Raw genomic sequence first — 20,787 nt, forward strand, 5'->3', positions numbered from 1 at the left:
GGAGCGGCGCGTGCGCACTGGATACGCAGCCAGTACGCAGGCGCGCGCTTTAGGGCGGAAGCGAGAGTCCGCGGCTGCACGTGGGCTCTGGGGCGATGGAGGGGGCGATGCTGCCTGACGCCAAGATCCGCACTGAGTCCGGAACAGAGTCCGGCCCACGGGGCCCGGGCTGCAGCCTCCGGCACTTTGCGTGTGAACAGAACCTGCTCTCCCGGCCTGACGGCTCTGCCTCTTTCCTGCAAGGTAAGAACTTAACCTACGTAAATACTGCGCGGGCCATGTTCGCCACGTTTTATTTGTTTTAGAAGGATGTTACAGTGTACCTTCAAAGGAGTGCCACTAGCTGATAAATGTCCCTCCTGGACTGTTGCAGTTCTTGCCCGGGGGGATGCTACCGGATGTGCCAGAATAACATATCTCTCCTACCCGCCTGCAAGGGAGACGGTATCGCCAATCCTGTCAAATACTCAGATGAGAAAGGGGCAGACCTCCTCATAAGACCAAATACTCCAGAATAGAGAAGCGCTCCCCACCAAAGTAAATATCTCTCTTGACTAATTTCGTCTCCCGCCTCCCCCACGCACACGCAGGGTCCGTACACGCCAGGCTGAGGCGGACCTGTCCATATGCATAAATACCCTAGAATGGGGGCACCTGGGTGGCACAGTCGTTAGGCGTCTGCCTTCCGCTCGGCTCGTGATCCCAGGATCCTGGGATCAAGCCCCGAATCGGGCTCCCTGCTCCGCGGGACGCCTGCTTCTCCCTCTCCCCCTGTTTGTGTTCTCTCTCTTGCTCTGTCTCTCTCTGTCAAATAAATAAATAAAATTAAAAAAAAAAAAAAAAAAAAAAACCCTAGACTGGTGGATCACCACCACCGGCCTCATTACTCTTTGGACTGTGGCATGTCTTTTACCCAAGTAAATACTTTTCAGATTGAGAGTGATGTCCCCCTTCTTCCCCACAGATGCGGTAAATATCCGTTTGACTGTGATATACATCTCTTCATATGAGTCTCTCTCTAAGTTTGGGGCAGGTCTTCCCTATTGGGTAAATATCCCCTTGCCCTAGCCAAATGCATCTCAGACTAGACTCAACTCCCTGACCCAGGTAAACATTCCTCTCGAGATAGGCCTAAGGATCACCCCCATAAATGCTTCAGTCTCCTCACTAGGGTCATTACCTTCTACCCAGGTGCAAAACCTGTTTTCATTCGTTCCTTCATTGAACACATATGTATTTGTGCTAAGCACTGTTCTGGGCGTTGGGAATACGTTGATAAAAAACATTTTAATTCCTGACCTAACAGTTTACATTCTAGTTGGGGAGACAGACCAAAGATAACTAAGTAAAATATATAGGGAAATGCTGTGGAGAAAAATATAGTAGGGAATGGGGAATAGGGTGTGCCAGAGAGGATTGCACTTTTTTTTTTTAAGATTTTATTTATTTGTGACAGAGAATGTGTACAAGCAGGGGAAGCAGCAGACAGAGGGGGAGGGAGAAGCAGGCCTCCCGCCGAGCAGGGAGCCTGATGGGGGCTCGATCCCAGGACCCTGGGATTGTGACCTGAGCTGAAGGCAGATGCTTAACCATCTGAGCCACCCAGGGGCCCCAAGGATTGCACTCTTAACAGGATGGTCAGGAAAGGCCTTGATGAGATGGTAACATTTGAATAAAGAGCTAAAGGTAAGGGAGCAAACCCTAAAGATACCAGGAGGAAAAGCATACTGAGGGTGGAGAACGGGGGGGGCAAAGGCTCTGAGGCAAGGACGTGCCTGGTATGTTTGAGGAATAGTTGCAGACGGTGTGGCTGGAGCAGTGAGGAGGCTGGAGAGAGCTAAGGAGGATGGCCTGTCATTTGAGGCCTAATGAATGAGCTGGGGGCCACTGCTCCCAAATTTTGCTCAGAGTGGTGACATGATCTGAATATATTTTAACAGACTCTCTGGCTGTGGGGTTGACTGTAGAGGTATGGGAGAAAAGGGGAGATGGTGGTGGCTCGGACCAGAGTGGAAGCAGTGGAGATGGTGAGATTCAGGGTGTATATTGACAGTAAGACTGAGGGCGCCTGGGTGGCTCAGTTGGTTAAGCGACTGCCTTCGGCTCAAGTCATGATCACAGGGTCCTGGGACCGAGCCCCACGTCGAGCTCCCTGCTCAGCGGGGAGCCTGCTTCTCCCTCTCCCTCTGCCTGCCGCTCTGCCTACTTATGCTCTCTATCTCTGTCAAATAAATAAATAAAATCTTTAAAAAAAAAAAGAAAAAGAAAAAGTAAAACTGACAAAATCTGTAGGTGGTTCGGTGTTGGGGTGTGAAAAGGAGAGGGATAACAACCGAGGTGTTTTTCCCGAATCAGCTGTACTGGGAGAAGCCGAGGAGGTCAGTTTGGAACATTAAGTCTGCAGGGCCTGGTAGACATCACAGCAATCACACGGACAGGGCAGTAGGACATACAAGTCTGCAGTTCAGAAGAGAGACCCCATCTGGACATATAATTTGGAATCCTCTGGCTATAGGTGGTATTTCAAGCCACTGATTGGATGAAATCAAGAAAAGGAGTGTAGATGGGAAAGAGAAGACATCACAGGACTCAACCCTGGGTCCTCTAACCTGTGAGGAGCTAGGAAAAGAGAGAATAGCAGCTAGGAAGGTAGGAGGCAAACCAAGAGAGGGCGCTGACCTGGGGCCTGGAGAAGTGTTTGAGATGTAAGGGCCCACCAGCTGCATCCATCCTCCAGAGCTGTGACTGGACAGTCTGGACGTTTGTCATCCATGACGCCGTCAAGAGCTGCTCCGGTTGGGGCACCTGGGTGGCTCAGTCGTTGGGCGTCTGCCTTCGGCCCAGGTCATGATCCCAGGGTCCTGGGATCGAGCCCCGCATCGGGCTCCCTGCTCCGTGGGAAGCCTGCTTCTCCCTCTCCCACTCCCCCTGCTTGTGTTCCCTCTCTCGCTGTGTCTCTCTCTGTCAGATGAATAAATAAAATCTAAAAAAAAAAAAAAAAAGCTGCTCCGGTGGAGTGGTGGGGTCGGGGTGGAAAAGAAAAAGACAGCAAGTTAGAGACGTGTCTTTAGGAGCTTTGCTGTATGGGGATCAGATACATGGGGCAGGAGTTGAAGGTGGATGTGGGTCCAGAGAAGAGAGAATTGTGGGAGCCACGTCCTTGAGAAGGTGACAGGGAGGGTCTCCCTAGGTTCATGGGGGCCACAGGCAGCTCGTCCAGACTAACAAGAATGAAGACCACTGTGTGGATCTCATTCTGTTGGTGTCGTTAAGTTCCCCTCTGAGGGCAGATTCTCCGGGAGCCAAGAGAATCCCTCAGTTCTGCAGCTCCTCCTCCCCAACCCAGGAAAGGTGCCCTGACCCCGGGGACCTTCCCAGGTCCTCCCCAGGACTTAGCTCTTCTGCTCCATTCACATGCCTGGAGTTTCTTCGACGTCAGAAATATTGAGGAGGGTGGCCCCTCCCGTGTTCTAAAACTCCCAAACCCCAGGACCCCATGCAGACTCTGGAGAGTATGTCCCACCCGCTTCTGGCCTCGGCATCTCTTAACGGGGTTGTTAAAAAGGCGGAGTCCCAGAATCCACTGCGCACCTGCCAAGGTTGGCCCCTCTGCACTTGTAAGCACCGCGAAGATTCTGTGTGCAGGCCGGTGTTTTGAAGCTGTGCTCCCGCTCTGTGTTTCCCACTGCAGATCGTGGGCCCAGCTGCACGCTGGAATGGCCCGTGGAGCTCGGATGCACCCAGTGCCTGTTCCCCGCCCCCCCTGCAGTTGAATCGGGATCTCTGGGGGAGGGGGCTGGGCATCAGGATCTTCTCAAGCTCCCCAGTGATTCCAGTGTGCAGCCGATTCCAGTGTGCAGCCGGGCTTGAGAAACCACAGCTGCGTTCCGTAGTGTTTTTCTGTTTTTGTTTTTAAATGGAATAGAGTAGGGGCGCCGGGCTGGCTCCGTCCAAGGAGCATGTAACTCTTGATTCCAGGGTGCTGAGTTCGAGCCCCACGTGCGGTGTGGAGGTCACTTAAAAATCTTAAAAGTAAATAAGGAAAAGTAAATTAACTGGAATAGAGTAGAAAGCATCAGAGTGTGTTGGAGCAGTGACAGTAAGAGTTGTTTTGTGAGGCCTTTGTTCTGTTTACACACGCAGACATTTGCATGAGTGTGGAGCGGCGCCCATGCAATATATGTCTTATTGGGAGTTATGGAGAGAAAAGTTTGGAAGCCACTGGTGTAGTCCAGTCTCTTCATTTTGCAGAGGATAAAACTGAGGCCCAGAGAAGTGAGCACAATCAGCCAAGGTTACAGAGCCAGCAGGAGGCAGACAGGACTGGAAGCCAGGCTTCTTCTTCCCCCCCCCTCTTTTTTTTTAAAGATTTCATTTATTTGACAGAGAGAGCACAAACGGGGGGAGCGGCAGGCAGAGGGAGAGGGAGAAGCGGGCTCCCCTTTCTCAGGGGTCCCAACTCCTGCAGAGTTTGGGGACGTGAGCCTGAGGGAAGAGAGCCAGGTTGAGGAAGCTTTGGAAGGAGCTGAGACCAACTGCAGTGAGGGGGAGGAAGGTTAGCTCTTGAGAAGAACTTCCTGTTCAAGTAAACAACAGCTAAAGTCAACAACTCCACACATGCCCCACAGTGTCCTCAGTGTCTTACGATCGACACGATGGGCGAGGCGCCATTATCGTCCCCATTTCACAGATGAGGAAGCATAGGCAGAGACGTGAGTGAAGCAGATGCTCAGAGAATCACTGCCAGCAAATGGTGGGCTGGACTGGGGCTGACGGGGGTGGGGAGGCCTGGTTGCTGGCCTGGTCCCCACACTCTCAGGGCGCTGCACTGCCCCCCGCCCCAGGAAAGCAAGATGTGCATGAGGCCTCCCCTGCTGTCTCCCCAGGGGATACATCGGTCCTGGCAGGCGTGTATGGGCCAGCCGAGGTGAAGGTCAGCAAAGAGATCTTCAACAAGGCCACCCTGGAGGTGATCCTGCGGCCGAAGATCGGGCTGCCTGGTAATTGGGCCCAGCAGGATCTCCAGCTTCTTCCTCACCGCTGTCCCCAGTGCCCTCTCCGCCCTCCCCCCCTCCCCAGCTCTTGGTGTCTCCTCCCCACCTTAGTCTGTCCTCCCTCACTCCTCTTTCCTGGCTCTATCCCTCCTCCTTTCCACTAACCTGGCGTTCCACTCATTTACATTCCATTCATTTACTCACCCCCTCACTCCCGGGGCTGGGTACATGGGGATGGGAGTGGGCAGCAGCAGGGGACCAGGGAACTCTGGGGTTTTCCTCCTGCAAGAGGCTCCCTTCCTGGAGCCAGAGGGGGCAGGGGTGAGGTGGGTATCAGTCAGGCCCTGCCTCCTTCCCGCTGGGGATCCTCTGTCATCCATGCAGGGTCCTGCGCCAACCCTGGCGGAGACAGCAGGCCCTTTCCAGAGGCCTTGGGTGGGGCATATGGAGGAAGGTGAGCCAGATGGAAGGGAAGAGGCTGACAACCCCACCCCACCCCACCCCACCCCTGATTTCCCCAGGCGTTGCGGAGAAGAGCCGGGAGCGGCTGATCAGGAACACGTGTGAAGCTGTGGTATTGGGAACGCTGCACCCCCGCACCTCCATCACTGTGGTGCTGCAGGTCGTCAGCGATGCTGGCTCTGTATCCTTTCCCCTGGGCCGCCACCTCCAGGAAGTCCCTCAGAAGCTCCCTGATGGCCTCCCTTGCTCTGTTAGCCAGAAGGCCTCCAGACACTTGATAGTCACCCGCTTGTTGAAGAACAGAATAGGAGACACTGCTTGAGGACTTACTGAGTGCCTGACACATATTAACTCACTTAATTCTCACAGCATAACAAGTAGGTGCCACTTTTATAATCTCCGTGTTCCAAATGGGGAAACTAAGGCACAGCAAGGTCGGTTCCTATCTAGTGATTGGCAGAGCCAGGATTTGAGCCCAAGCCATCTGCTCCCAGAGCCCAAGACCCCTGGCAGATGGGTGTTCTTGTGTCTTCATGTTTGCAGTGAGGAAGCAGGCCCCGAGAGGGAAAGTTGCTTGCCCAGGGTCACACAGCTGGAAGGCAGCAGAGAGAACTCACGCCCAGGCCTGACTGCCTGCAAAGCCTGTGCCGTTGACCTCCACTCTGCCCTGGCGCAATGCTGGGGGAGTCCTGAGCAGGCTGAGCAGTTGGGTCAGCAGCTTGGCCTAGAAAGATCCCTGTGGTTCGGTGAGAGGTTGGGGCTGAGGACCAGAAATGGGCGTTTCTAGAGGGGCTTCACAGAGCAGGAAACTGAAGCCCAGAAGGGAGGTGGAGTGGAGGGGCAGTGGCAGAGCTGGGACTGACTGACCCTAGAGCTGGACCCTTAGCCGCTGTGATGGGGCTGGGGGCAGAGACTAGAGGAAACTGAGCGAGGGCCGGCTGTCTGGCTCCAGGCCCGGGCTCGCTCCTCCCTCTGTCACCTGGTGGTGGCTGCCTCCACATGTGATTATGGGAGGTTCCTCCCCTCCCCGCCTTCAGTTTCCCTGAAAGTGCTTGGCACGTGCTTCAGGACAAATCTGTCGAGTATCGTTATGACCCCTGATTGAGGCTCAGAGAGAGTAAGTCACTTGCTCAAGCTCACACAGCTGAGAGGTGGCAAAGGCGGGTCAGGAACCCAAGGCTGCTTGATTCCAGAACCACCTAGAAGCACTGTGCCCTCCCGCCTCCCCGTGGTCAGTTAGGGAAGTCTGGCCACAAGCGCTGGCGGGCCATCCCTGTGGTGGGAGCGCTTCTTAACCCCGCCCTGTGGCACCCAGCTCCTGGCCTGTTGCCTGAACGCCGCCTGCATGGCGTTGGTGGATGCAGGGGTGCCCATGCGGGCCCTCTTCTGTGGGGTCACCTGTGCTCTGAACTCTGACGGCACCCTCGTGCTGGATCCCACAGCCAAGCAAGAAAAGGTAGGTTTGAAGGCCGGGCTGGTGAACGGCTGCGAGCAGACACTGCCCCTCGCGGCCTCGCTTCCCAAAACACTTGGCTCCTATCACGTCGGTCCCAGCTGGCGAGCTCTGGTCTGTTCTTCAGGGCAGGTGCTAGAACCCCGGCTCAGACCCACTTAAGTTAAAAGGGAACGTATGGACCTTCGCTATGAAACTCAGAACAGAGGTCCAGCTAGACCCAGGGTCTCAAATACCATAAGGATTTCCTCGTCTGGCTTCTCAGCCTCTGCTGTCTTATGCACATTGGTTCCACTCGGTTCCATTCTCTAGCCAGCATCTTGCCCGAGCCTGTGATCAGCCCCTAGAGCTCCATGCTTTCCTCACCAGCTCAAGTTCACAGCACCCAGGGCTCTGGTTATTCCGAGATACTCATCCCTTCCTGTGATGGGCGCGTCCCGTCAGGAAAGCCGAACCCACCTGAGGTATTTCAGACCAGATAGGGAATTTACTGCAGGAAATGGATCATGATCGTGTTGGAAGAGCCAAAGGAGCAAACAGGAGGGAGGGCGATACCCAGACACTAACAGCCTGTAGGGAGCTCCCAGTCTGCGCTGTTGGGAGTCATGGGTGGGTCTGGACACACATGAGGCGTCCTGGCTTGGCCCTGGAGCCCCCCACCCCCCCAGCCTCCACGACACAGCCCCTGCTTCTGTCGGTGACGGCGGGATGTGGCCCTCCCTCCTTCAGCCTCACCCCCAGATTACCGGGGGCACCTAACTGGCCAGGGAGTCTGGGAAACAGTTTGCCAGCTTCCAGCCCTGGTGGGACAGAGCCGGGAAGGGGAGCAGGGGGCTGAGAGGTACCGGCTGATGACTGGCCGCGCGGCCGCCCCCACAGGCGGGAATACTGTGTCCGGAAGCCCCTGTTGGGACCATGTGGGTGGCATCAGGGCATGGGAAGCACTTCCACAGAAGGAAAGGCCAAGAGCATTGCCCAGGGAAGCAGGGGCGGTGCGTAGACAAAACACCTACACTTGGGAGTGTGGGCTGGGGGAAGGGCAGGTCCCCTCTTTGGGACTAGCTGAGACTCTGCCCGAGGGGAGAGTCCAGGTGTCCTTCCTACCTCATCCCTAGGAGGCCCGGGCCGTCCTGACCTTTGCGCTCGACAGCGTGGAATGGAAGCTGCTGATGTCCACCACCAAGGGGCTCTACTCCGATGCTGAGGTACCTGTGTGGAGATGGGGTGAGGGCCAGATCCCTCCTGGATGTGAGGTCTTGTTGGGACCCTGCGAGGTTGAAAGAGAGCCCCTTCCTTACGTCCCTTCTGTATGTAAAAGGCATTTTCAAACATAGTAGGCACAGAAACCCTTGTGGGAATTTTATTTTTTTTAAATTTTTTTTTTAAGATTTTATTTATTTGCGAGAGAGAGAATGAGAGACAGAGAGCATGAGAGGGAGGAGGGTCAGAGGGAGAAGCAGACTCCCTGCTTAAGGAGGGACTCGATCCCGGGACTCCAGGATCATGACCTGAGCCGGAGGCAGTCGCTTAACCAACTGAGCCACCCAGGCGCCCAACTCTTGTGGGAATTTTAAAGGGAAGCCCCAGTCATGAGAGCAGAGAGGAGAGAGCTCGGGTTGGGATCGGGACGTGAGGCACCTCCAGCTCAGAGCAGTGCGCTCCCAGAATCCCAGTGCTCTGGTCTCTGAGAGCACTTCCGACCCGTTCCTCCTATGAGCCTAGGAATGTGTGGTGCTCAGGAGCTGGGGTCCCAGATTCCACGGCTTCCAAGATGATCTGGCATCACAGGGCCTGTGGCTCAGAAATTCTAGATCTCCAGTTGGAGATGGGCCAGGTTCATGAGGCCTCTTCCAGGGGTCAGGATGCCTGCTCCCACCTGTCCACGCTCCTGGAGCTGCCGGAATCAGACCCCCGAAGCCCTCCCCTTTTTCTCTGTTCCCTATCTAAGAGAGAGCCCACCAAGTGGGGAAGAAAGAAAGGCCTTTGAAATACTTCCCTGGCCACCTGCCCTACTTCAGGGGAGGCAGGAGGCCTGGGAGCTCCAGGAACCAGCCGGGGTCGGGGCAGGCTGTGGGGTCAGCCGGGCAGGAGCAGGGAGGCCCCAGCACCACCAGCTCTCTCTCCGCCTCCAGCTCCAGCAGTGCCTGGCCGCGGCCCAGACTGCCTCACAACACGTCTTCCGCTTCTACCGGGAATCGCTGCAGAGGCGTTACTCCAAGAGCTGAGACAAGCCGGGGCAGGGCGCCCCTCCCGCGACTGCCGCCGCCCCCCACTACCTCCGCGGAAGATAAACCAGCAGCTGGCCTCGCCTCTCAGTCCCTGTGCACCCGGATGCGCTTGTGGGCCTGGGGGCACGGACCCACCTTGCCCCCCCCGAAAGCCTTTCCGACTGGGAAACCCCCCTTCTCCACCCGCCAGTCTGACCGATACCTGTGGGGCACCCGGGGTAAAGAATGACCCCCCCCTCACCCCAGGTCCCAGGTTCAAGGAGCAGCAGGGTGAGGGGCAAAGAAAATCAGCGTTTGTCAGGTGGTGGTAAATGCTATGAAGAAAGCGAAGAGCGGGGAGGGGGTTTGGGGAGGGCGAATTTAATATGTTAGTGAGGGACATCTGCGGGGGGTGAGGTGGGGGGGTGCATCCGAGGGAAGCCCGGGAGGAGGCCTCCGGGAGGTGGGGCACCAGCAAGGCTTCCGTGTGGCTCTGGTGGTGGCTGGAGCAGAGCGAGATGGGTCGGGGAGGGAACGGGCACGGTGGTGAGGCCCTGTGGGTCTTAGCATCCCGGTCTTAGCCTGAAGAAACTGGCTCAGCAGCCAGTGAGCTGCCAGATGTCACCAGCGAGTCCGAGTCCAGCCCCAGAGCCTGTCACTGCTCAGAAAGGCTGGGGAGACACCAGCACGGTCCTGATTGCAGTTCCCCATCTGTAACCGGAAGTGACTGGGGCCCATGTTTCTCGTGGCGTGGTAGCACCCCCCCCCAGGGTGTATGGAAATATGGGGGGGTGGTTAGTTGCCATTTGACCGCTCGGTCCCTCGCCCCTGTATTTAGCGGGCAGGAGCTAAGAACATGAGAGCATCCCTCGAGGAGTAACCGTCCCACAGCTGGGCCACATGGTCGCCAGATTCTGTGGGGCATTGACATTTGGGGGTTTGCAGTGAAAATTATATGTCTGGCGGGCCCTCTGCTGCGTGCTTCACATGCTTGAACTAGTTCACGCAGTTCCCACAATTGCCCCCTTAGAGCCTGTGTCATTTTCGTCCCCAGTAACCGAGAAGGAGAAGCATCAAAGTCTTTAGCTTGAAATTCTGTGCCGTGAGACAGGAGAACTCCAAACAGGAAAGTGTTTTCTTCTAGTAAGATCCACTGGAATGGCATTAAACAGAGAACTAAACCACCTGTCGTACCATTACTTGGTCATCTCTCAGGCCCGCTCAGTGAGCACGCCTGTCCCTCTGGGGAGCACTTGGGGGTCCGTCTGCCAGGGCGGGGGGGGCTAGTGCCCTAGTGCCTTAAGTTTCCAGCCCTCCTGGTCTCTGGCCATGTCATTCCCATGGGGTGCCTCAACTCCTGGGGCCATCTTTATCCCCCAGAAGCCTGCACAGAATGAGGCCAACGGGAAAGGAGGGCCAAGAGATGGAGAGACCAGACCGTTCATTTCATTTGAGCCCCCAAGTCCAGTTTCTGCCACTTGCTGTGGGAAGAGCTCAGAGGAATACTGCCCTCTACAGGTGTGACCCATTCAGTCCTCCCCAGAGCTCCCAGGGGTGGAGAAAGTCCCATTTTGCAGAAGGGAAAATGTGAGGCTCAAAAAGAAGTCACTCGGGCCAAGGTGGCACAGCTAAGGAGAAGTAAGCCCTTGGAACCTGGCTCTCCCTAATTCTCTACAGACCACGGTGCTTCGAGGAGAACATTCTGCAATTGGGAACCCTCTGCCCCTCGGATTCCCCCTTCTCCAGCTCCAAGGTCTCTGGGGACAGCCTGTCGTCACCCTGACCTGGTCTCAGTGCCCCGAGCTCCCTCCTTCCTCCCCCCGCCCCCCAACACGCACACACACACAGGTTTGGCTGCAAGAGTGGAGTTTAATCTCACGCTGTGGCGGCCAGGAAGGAGGGGCTTGCGGCTGCCGCCGCCTCATCCACCCGGATTCTCCACGTTGCCTGCCGACGCGCCAGGGTCCCGGCCCCTGATTCACAGTGGGGGCCGCAGGGGCAACTAGGGCGGCTCTCGGGAGGCCAGGTAGGCGGCCAGGGTCACCAGGGCGGCCGCATATGTGCACACGCCCAGCCCGACGGCGAGGACCCCCAGCAGGAAGGCGCGGCGGGAGGCAGCCCCTGCCCCCTGGACGTCCCCCTTGGCCCAAGCCTTGTTGGTCTGTGGAGGCGTTGGGCAGGGTGACTCAGGCATCCCCTCATCCCACCCCGCTGCCCGCAGCCCCAGACCCTTCCCCTGCGCCCGCCCACACCGGCACACCCACGGGCTCATTCATAGATTCCAAAACCAGGGAGCAGCTACTGCGGGTCAGGCACAGCTGGGCACAGGGGAGCCCGGGGTGGTCAGTAAGAACAGACCTCTATTACTCGGTGCCACCGTTCTAACTCATTTGAGCTTCACAATGACCCAGAGGGAGGAATTATTCCCATTTCACAGTTGAGGACAAGGAGGCACAGGGAGGTTGAAGTGGCTTGCCCAAAAATCCTAACGGGGTGTGTCAGACCTAGGATTTGAGCTCAGGTTCCTAACCACCGCTCTGGGCTTTCACTCTGAGACACTCGTTTTACCTTTCCATGTTTCTATGCCGATCCTTCTCTCCACCTTTGTTCTCCCTCCCCCGCCCCCCACGCATAGCACCTCTGTTTTGTTCTGAATGCACCTTTTCTCTTCTATCCAGCCCCCTCCCGGCCCCACCCACAGACTGACCTTCTGGGCCAGGCAGAAGGCAGCGATGCCCACAGGCCAGAAACAGCATAACATGGAAAAGACAGCCAAGCCGAGGTGGTCGTGGGGTAGGAGCGGGGAGAGAAGGCTGCCCCCGTCCCAGTCCGAGTCGCTGTCGCTGGATGATGCATCCTGTGGGTAGGAAAGGGCCTGAGTGGGCTTCTCTGCCCACCTTCCCTGCCCCACTGCTCTGCTCCCCGTAGCCCCCAAAGACCAATACCAGGGCCTTCCCCAGAAACACCAAAAAGAGGAAAATGATCCAGAAGTAGGCTCTTAACTCTCTCCAGCCTGGATCCCCTTGAGGGGAAGCTGGGTAACCTCTCTCCAAAGAAGAACCCCATCCACAGCCAAAGCTTTATGTTCAATGTCAAAGACTTCACAAGGTCCCACCATGGATACCACAATTTCAGAGTTAAAACTGGAGGCAGAGGGGCGCCTGGGTGGCTCAGTCGGTTAAGCGGCTGCCTTTGGCTCAGGTCATGATCCCAGGGTCCTGGGATCGAGCCCCACGTCGGGCTCCCTGCTCAGTGGAGAGTCCGCTTCTCCCTCTCCCTCTGCCTGCCTCTCTGCCTACTTGTGCTCTCTCTCTATCTCTCTGTCAAATAAATAAATAAAATCTTAAAAAAAAAAAAAACTGGAGGCAGACACCAATGGGGACAGGAACCAGCAAAAAGTTGGAGATAGACAGCTCTGGTGGCCTAAGTTACTAGGACAAACCTGCCAGCTGAAAACTATAAATTCTAGATTAAAAAAAGTTTGCTTTTTTTAAATCTTGCATTAAATAGCGCACATGATTTTAAGCAATTCTTGTAAGGCCAAAACTGCAATTAAAATCCAAGTTAGGGGGCGCCTGGGTGGCTCAGTCATTAAGCGTCTGCCTTCGGCTCAGGTCAGGATCCCAGGGTCCTGGGATCGAGCCCTGCTCAGTGGGAAGCCTGCTTCTCCCTCTCCCATTCCCCCTGCTTGTGTTCCCTCTCTCACTGTGTCTCTCTCTGTCAAATAAATAAAATCTTTGGGGGGGGAAAAAAAATCCAAGTTAGAGAGGGCAAACAAACAGAGAAGGCCTCTTTTGGCCCTGCAGCCAATTGTCAATCCCAGAAAAATAGCCTCTCAATCCAACCGTGAACTAGATGAAAAGTGATCTCTAACCACCGTGGCGCCCCCAGGCAGCTAGCTGGCAGAAGCAGACCAACTCCTCTCTGGAGAAAGGTACTTACCTTCAGTCTAGGCCTCAAAATAATTTTTCCTAAAGATAGTTTTGAACCGTGATGACCAGCATACAGTCCAAAGATAACCAGGCACACAAGAAACCCTAAATAGCAGAAATAATAAGGCCCTCCCTCAAAATCTTCAAAGAATGGAATTACCAGACACATAACGAGATGTCAAAGTGACCCCAACCGCCTCACTGTGGCAGACGGTGTTTCCAAAAACGGCCACAACCAGCTCTCATCCCACATGCTCTTCTTATAGTGTGACTGATACTCTTCCCACCAAGGGGTGAGGTCTGTGTCCGCTCTCCTTGGGTCTGGGCAGGCTGTGACTCACTCATAATTGGTAGAATGTGGTGGAAAGGATGCCACATGACTTCCAAGCATAAGTCAGAAAAGGTGAGGCAGTTTCTGCCTTGCAGAAGCACTCGGGCTGGGGGCTGGGGGCACAGGAGGATGTGGACCATGCTGAAGCCGCCATGTTGTGAGGAGGCCCAAACCACCCCACAAGGGGAGCCTCAGGCAGAAGCCCCAAGACTACATTAAGAGATACCCACCCAGCGCCCAGCTCCTTCAGCCCCCGACCGTTTCATCTCCAGCCACTGGCTGACCGCAACCTCATGGAAGACCCTGAGGCAGAACCACCCAACCCAGGCCCTCCCAAATTCCTGACCCGTGGAAACCATGAGCCATAATGATTGTTGCTGTTTTAAGCAACTGAGTTTCGGGGTGATTTCTTACGCAGGAATAGTAACTGGAAAACCATGTGTTAAGATAATAAAAGACAAGCGGGGAGTCTGGCCGGCTCAGTCGGTAGAGTGTGCAACTCTTGATCTCGGGGTCGTGAGTTCGAGCCCCAAGCTGGGTGTAGAGATTACTCAAAATCTTTTTTAAAAATCAATAAGTAGAAGACAAGCTTCACAGTATATACAAGGAATAAGAAATTGTACAAATTAACACATTAATTTGAAAGAAAGAGACCAGGACCGAGAGAGAGAGAGAGAGATGGAAAGACAGAGAACAGGGGAGTCAGAAATCAGAAGGAAGACAGAGAGCCAAAGGTGCGGGAAGAAAGATGAGAGACAAATCTGGAGAGAAAAAGGTGAAACCAGGGGAGGCATAAAACAGGCAAAACCACAACTGGACATCTAGGAAGTCCCCACACAGTTGGGAAGTGAGACTCCAGGCTGAAGGCAGATACCCCAGCCTCCGACCTACCCAGGGTTGGCCACAGCCCAGTTCGTTCACCTCCAAGCCCCCTCCCTCAGCTCCCACTAAGGCCTGCTGTTCCTACCTCCAGGTCAGGGGGCCCTGGCTCCCCAAGACCAGCGCTCACAGAGGGAAGAGGCAGTGGTAGGAACTGCCAACCCCCCAGGGACTCTGTCTCTCGAAAGGGAGGCCCCAGCTGGGGTTCCCCAGGCTTCTGGATGGGGGGCCCACAGCCCACACCCGCCAGCAGAGGCTGTTGGAGCTCTCGAAGACTGGGGCTGTCCATGGTTGGGGAGAGGCTCCCGGAGGGGTTTTCTGGAGGTAGAGGAAAGCAAAAAGACAAGTTGAAAAAGTCTCACCATCTTTCCCCTGACTCCTGACTCTGGAGAGATTCCTGGCAGAGACTAGTTAGTTCATTGACCCTCAGACTCCGTTTGACAGAGACTGAAACTGAGGCCCACAGAATAAAAGCTGGGCCAAGTTGCAAAGAGAATTCGCAGGGTCTAGATACTCAGTTCTGGGATTCTGTCTCCTCGGGCAAAAACCACATACCTGTTGCGCACTTATTCCAAACCATGCTTTGCACACTTACTTGCCCCATGAACCACACATCCCCTGTGCCTACAAGTCTGCACCCTGAATACCCAAGTCCCCTGCTACACACTCAACCAGGCAAGCCCAACCCCCACCTCCAGGCACTCATCTCCCAAAGGGCTCCTTGCATACTTGCCCTGAACAACATCAGCTCCCATTAAATACCCCTCTGGAGCCCCCAACCTTCTTACACACTCCTCCCAAATGACCCCTTGCACACTCCTAATCCTCCCAGCATCAGACCCCCTATTTGCACACATAAGCACGGGTTTTCCACGCAAGCACCCCATCACTTACTTCCCTTGCGCACCTGCCCCAAACACCCGGTCCACGCATCCTTCCCCTACCCCACCCACATCCACGGCCCTACACAATTGCCTGCACACGCACCAGCTCCCCTACGCTCCTCTTTTACCAGAATCCACCTCTGCACCATTCCCCCATAACAGCCCCAACCTACCACACTCATACACACTCAACCACCAGGAATATTGCCACCCCACGATCCCCCCCGGGGCCTCCCAAGCCTCCCGCCCTCATTCCAAACCTGGCTGGAGCCGATTTCCTCACCAACGGTTCGCCTCCCCATCCCCAACACTAGGACCCGGCGGAGGGGCCGTGCCGCCCACCTGTGCCCCTCACTCACCGCCCACGGCCATATGTCGGGACCTCCTGGGCCCCTGCACCGACACCCGCCCCGACCCTGCGCCCCGCAGGTGGCACGGAACTCAGGGAGGCCCGCGCTCCCCGGGACCCCGGGCCTGGGGGGCGCGGGGTCTGCGCGTTGCGCCGGGCTCCCCTCTCGGCGCCCCAGGCCCGCAGCGCGCGGGGGCGGGGATGGGGGCGGGGCTGCGGGCGGCCGGCTCCGCCCTCCGCCGCGGCCGGGGAGGGGGCCTTGAAGGCCGACGTCAGCGCCCAGCGCTGAAACCCTGCCAACGCAGGTGTGCGGGAGCCAGCGCAGCGCGGGTGGGGAGGGACTCCGAGGACGGCGGACCCTGCCACCCCGCTCCCGCCTCGAGCCCAGGCCCAAGCGCTGCGGGGAGGAGGAGGGGGCGCCCCCGATTCTCCAGGGCCTTCCTGGCTCGGCCCCGCCTCCACCCCGCCACTCTCCTTGCCCAGTACTAATAACAGCCACGGCGGCTAGGTGGGTGCAATGCTCTTGGGGCCGTGCATGGGCACGCACACCCTGATTCTTGAGCACGGCCGAACAGGCACCGTCAGGTACTGTCCTGTGGGACGCAGAAGGAAACGGGCGCAGAGAGGCTGGGGACTTGTGGGGCGCACGCCGCCGGCTCACTGAGCGCCGACTAAGGCCGGACCCCTGGCCGGTGCCTGAGACGCTTTAGTCACCATCGCATTGACTCTTCTCGGCAGCTCTCTTTCTGTCTCTGTTTTACAGATAAAGAAACTGAGGTTCCGAGGCGTGTGCTCTCTTGGCCGAGGTAAACAACTGGAGCTAAGACCCGCAGATTGCACCCCGGGGCTGTATCCGTAGCTGGCGGGGTGGCGGGGGCGGGGGGCCGGGGGCGGGGGGCGTCCAGGGAAAGGAGGCCGAGGAGGGAGTGGGCCGGGAAAGGGGTGGTGTGCTGGTTATCAGGTGGTACAAGAGGCTGTCATGCCTCAGTGTTTGGACCCACACAGGCCCGACTGGCCTTCCAGGCTCTTCAAGGCACTTGCTGTGTGACCTCTGGATGATGGCATCACCTCTCTGAACCGTAACTCTTTCATTTGTGAAATGGGCGACACACTCCCTGCCTCGGGGATGTAGGTGTAGATCACATACACAAAGCACTCACATCAGGTGTGATAACCAATGTCCCACATTTGCCCAAAGCCTGGCAAATGCAGGCACTCTGAATATATTTGATGATGTTGAGGGATATCATTATGCGGTACTGGCTCTGTCAGTCTGAATAAGGGACCCTCCTCACCCCTCCCTCACGGAGCCCACCCGGCTTACACCGCCTTCTCCTTCCCAGAGGCCCTCCATCTCAGCCAACCCAGTCAGCCAAACTGGAGGATTCCCCTCCCTACGTGGGGCTGGCCAGAGTTCCCTCGCTCGAGGGCTCCAGGGCTCCAGGGCTCCGTGCCAAGAGTCCAGACGCTGGAGTTGGCACGGGCCCCACTCCGGGGGAGAGCAGATGGTGTCTGCAAGTGCACTTGGCTCAGCCAAAGTTTCTGACAGACGACAGGCGGGGAGACCCACTGGAGGCTAGATGAGAGGGACCTGGAGCGGGGTTGTTTTATCTGGGAGAGATAACCTGTCACTAGCTCCTTAACCAGGCTCTGGTTGTTTTTTCATACAGCTTATCACTACAAAACATAGTCTATATTTCTGTTGTTTGTAGTCTGAATCCTCCCCCCATCAGTATCAGCTTCAGGAGGGCTGGGATTTGATCAGATCGCTTTTGTTCACTGCTGTGCCTCAGGGCCTGGAACAGTGCCTGGCACAAAGTAGCCCTTCAATACATATTTGTAGGAAATGGGGGCAGGGGGCATCGGTTTTCCACCAAATCTTGGAGCACTTTCTACTATCGCTCGGCATATCCGATGACCCAGAAATTCCATTCCAACCAGATGTGAATATATGTCCACCACAAGGCAAATCTCCATCCGATGGATGGGTAAATAAGTTGTAGCATCTTCCTACCAAGAAAACTATACAGCAAAGAAAAGGAAAGATCTACAGCCACGTGCAACAGTGTGGGTGAGTTTCACCATCGAAATGCTGAGCACAAGACGGAAGGCACAAAACAGTGTGTACGGTGTGATTTCATTTATATAAAATTCAAAACCAGGCAAAAGTAATCCATGTTGGTAGAAGTCCAGTTAGTCGTTACCCTCGGGGGCACTCTGAGGAAAGGTCATGTTCTTCTCTTGAGCGGACCTCTGATTATCAGGTGTGGTTAGTTTCTGGAATTTAATCCAGCTGTTCACTTATGATTTATGCACTTTTCTGGACATAGATTATACTTCAAAACAGTTTTTTTTAAAGTGAGTTGGATCTCTGCAGACTGACCTGGGTCACTTTTTAAGATGTATCACTGAGGGAAAAAAGCAAGATAAAAAACACTACATACTGTCGCTATGGAAAACAGTATGGCAGTTCCTCCAAAAATTAAAAATAGAATTACCATATAACCCAGCAGTTCTACTTCTGGGTAGGTACCCCGAAGAGCTGAAAGCAGGGTCTTGAAGAGACATCTGTACAGCCATGTTCAGAGCAGTGTTATTCACTAGAGCCACGAGATGGAAGCAACCCCAGGGTCCATCGACAGATGACTGGATGAAGAAAATGGGGTACCTATTATCCAGCCTTTAAAAAGAGGAAGAAAATTCCGGGGCGCCTGGCTGGCTCAGTCAGTAAAGCGTGCGACTCTTGATCTCAGGGTTGTGAGTTCAAGCCCCACGTTGGGTGTGAAGCCTACTTTAAAAAAATGATAAAATAAAACAAAAAGGGAGAAAATTAGGACGTGCGTGACAAGATGGACTAACCATGAGGACATTATAAAAGGACAGCTGCTCAACCATTCCACCTCTGTGAGGCACCCAGATAGTCGTATTAATAGAGACAGAAAGCAGAGAGGTGGGGCGCCTGGGTGGCTCAGTTGTTAAGTGTCTGCCTTGGGCTCAGGTCATGATCCCAGGGTCCTGGGATCGAGCCCTGCATCTGGCTCCCTGCTGTGTTCCCTCTCTCGCTGTCTCTCTCTGTCAAAATAAATAAATAAAATCTTAAAAAAAAAAAAAAAAGAAAGCAGAGTGGTGGTTGCCAGGACCTGGAAAGATTGGGGGACGGGGGTGTTGTTGGTTTTTGTTTGTAGTTTGTTTGTTTGTTTATTTAATATATTTTTAAGTAAGCCCAATGTGGGGCTCCAAGTCATGACGCTGAGATCCAGAGTCGCAAGCTCCACTGACTGAGACAGCCAGGCACCACTGTTTGTTTTTAGTTTAGTTTTTTTTTAGTTTTTTTGGCTTTTTAAAGTATAGTTGACACACAGTGTTACGTTAGTTTCAGGTATAAACATAGTGACCCAACTTCACTATGCCTTATGCTATGCTGACCACAGGTGTAGCTACCATCTGTCACCCCACGGCGCCATGACAATATCATTGACCATACGCCCTATTCTGCATGTTCCATCCCCGATTCATTCATTCCACAACTGAAAGCCTCCTTCTCTCACTTCCCCTCACGCAACTCGCCCATCCCCCAGGCCCCTTCCCTCTGGCAACCATCAGAAAGCATCATCTTGGGACGTTTTTATTTTTATTACTTATTTATTGATTTATTTTAGAAAGGGGGAGAGAGAGACCAGGGGTGGGGGGGTGAGAGGGGCAGAGGGAGAGGGAGAGAGAAAATCTTAAGCAGGCTCCACGCCTAATGTGGAGCCCAGTGCAGGGCTCCATCTCATGACCCTGAGATCATGACCTAAGTTGAAACCAAGAGTTGGATGCTTAACTGACTGAGCCATCTGGGTACCCCAGGGACATTGTTCCTTCATGGGCACAGAGATTCAGTTTTGCAAGATGAAAAGAGTTGTAGAGATTGGTTACACATTTATGTGAATGGACTTAATGCCACAGATCTGTACACCTAAAAATGGCTAAAATGGTAACTTTTATGTTATGTATCTTTTACCACAGTTCGTTTAAAATTTAAAAATAAAAAGTAAAATATAACTAAATATTCAGTTTGCAGGGCGCCTAGGTGGCTCAGTCATTAAGCGTCTGCCTTTGGCTGGGGTCATGATCCCAGGTGGGATCAAGCCCCGCATCGGGCTCCCTGTTCGGCGGGAAGCCTGCTTCTCCCTCTCCCACTCCCCCTGCTTGTGTTCCCTCTCTCGCGGTGTCTCTCTCTCTCAAAGAAATAAATAAAATCTTTAAAAAAAATTAAATAATAGCAAACATTTATCACACCTAAATCTAGGTACCGTCCTAGATTTATTACGTATTTGTATTAGTTATCTATTGCCCCATAACAAATCATTCCCCAAAACCTAGTGGCTTAAAACAAACATTTATCATCTGACATAGTTTCTGCTGGTCAGGGATCTGGCAGTGGCTTAGCTGGGTGGTTTGTTTTTTTTTTTTAAGATTTTATTTATTTATTTGACAGAGAGAGAGAGAGTGAGCACAAACAGGGGAAGCGGCAGACAGACAGAGAGGGACAAGCAGAATCCCTGCTGAGCAGGGAGCCCGATGCGGGACCCAATCCCAGGACCCTGGGATCATGACCTGAGCTGAAGGCAGATGCTTAACGACTGAGCCAGCCAGGCGCCCCAAGCTGGGTGGCTCTAACTCCAGGTGTCCCATGCCGGCCAGGGCCGCAGTCATCTGAAGATCTGACTGGTGTTGGAAGATCTGCTTCCAATGTGGATTGCTGGCATTGTTGGCAGGAGGCTCCAGTTTGTCCCCTTCCGGGTCTCTCCATTGGCTGCTTCTCTGCTGTCACAACCTGGTGGCTGACCTCCCTCCCAGGGAGCCACCCAAGAGAAAGAGCAAGGAGGAAGCTTCAATGCCTTTTATGACCTAGTCTTGGAAGTCGCAGAGCAACACCTGTGTCATGCTGTATTGGCCAGAAGCAAGTTTTAAGTGCAGCCCATAATCCAGGGGGAAAGGAATTAGCTTCCACGTATCGAAAGAAGGCATATCAGGGCGCCTGGCTGGCTCAGTCAGAAGAGCATGAGAGTCTTGCCCCACATGGGTGTAGATATTACTTAAAGAAATAGAAACTAAAATAATAATAATAATAAAAGAAAAAGAAAGAGGGCGCCTGGGTGGCTCAGATGGTTAAGCGTCTGCCTTCGGCTCGGGTCATGGTCCCGGGGTTCTGGAATCGAGTCCCACGTCGGGCTCCCGGCTCAGCGGGGAGCCTGCTTCTCCCTCTGACCCTCTCCCCTCTCATGCTGTTTCTCTCTCACTCGCTCTCTAA

The 20,787-nt window shown here is 54.6% G+C and overlaps 2 protein-coding genes across 3 annotated transcripts; one reads left to right on the top strand and one right to left on the bottom strand.

The window, feature by feature from the left end:
* Nucleotides 1–40: 40 nt before the first annotated feature.
* On the top strand, nucleotides 41–9,469 carry EXOSC5 (exosome component 5). Its single transcript, XM_021700759.2, has 6 exons — nucleotides 41–243; nucleotides 4,887–5,000; nucleotides 5,516–5,637; nucleotides 6,772–6,912; nucleotides 8,025–8,114; nucleotides 9,042–9,469. Exons 1-6 carry the CDS (start codon nucleotides 96–98, stop codon nucleotides 9,132–9,134), a joined length of 708 nt encoding a protein of 235 aa, XP_021556434.1. The 5' UTR covers nucleotides 41–95; the 3' UTR covers nucleotides 9,135–9,469.
* A 1,625-nt stretch (nucleotides 9,470–11,094) lies between these two features.
* Nucleotides 11,095–14,547, bottom strand: TMEM91 (transmembrane protein 91). Of its 2 annotated transcripts, none has more exons than XM_021700761.1 (3): nucleotides 14,347–14,547; nucleotides 11,824–11,973; nucleotides 11,095–11,118 (listed from the first exon to the last, which is right to left on the bottom strand). In XM_021700761.1, the coding sequence occupies exons 1-3, from the start codon at nucleotides 14,545–14,547 to the stop codon at nucleotides 11,095–11,097; spliced, it is 375 nt and encodes a 124-aa protein (XP_021556436.1). The 2 variants fall into 2 exon arrangements, with proteins under 2 accessions (XP_021556436.1, XP_021556435.1); XM_021700760.1 differs by lacking the exon at nucleotides 11,095–11,118 and adding an exon at nucleotides 11,119–11,277.
* Between the last annotated feature and the right edge of the window lie 6,240 nt (nucleotides 14,548–20,787).

This window comes from Neomonachus schauinslandi, chromosome 16, assembly GCF_002201575.2.
Source record: "Neomonachus schauinslandi chromosome 16, ASM220157v2, whole genome shotgun sequence".
Taxonomy (NCBI): domain Eukaryota; kingdom Metazoa; phylum Chordata; class Mammalia; order Carnivora; family Phocidae; genus Neomonachus; species Neomonachus schauinslandi.

Bases quoted from the DNA above. Each gene is read 5' to 3' on its own strand.
- EXOSC5 (XM_021700759.2), top strand. From the start codon at position 96: ATGGAGGGGGCGATGCTGCCTGACGCCAAGATCCGCACTGAGTCCGGA. The intron at 244-4,886 runs GTAAGAACTTAA...CTGTCTCCCCAG, and splicing joins CTCTGCCTCTTTCCTGCAAG to GGGATACATCGGTCCTGGCA. The intron at 6,913-8,024 runs GTAGGTTTGAAG...CCTCATCCCTAG, and splicing joins CCACAGCCAAGCAAGAAAAG to GAGGCCCGGGCCGTCCTGAC.
- TMEM91 (XM_021700760.1), bottom strand. From the start codon at position 14,547: ATGGACAGCCCCAGTCTTCGAGAGCTCCAACAGCCTCTGCTGGCGGGT. The intron at 11,974-14,346 runs GTAGGAACAGCA...TCCTACCCACAG, and splicing joins CAGGGCCCCCTGACCTGGAG to GATGCATCATCCAGCGACAG. The intron at 11,278-11,823 runs GTCAGTCTGTGG...ACGCCTCCACAG, and splicing joins CCTTCTGCCTGGCCCAGAAG to ACCAACAAGGCTTGGGCCAA.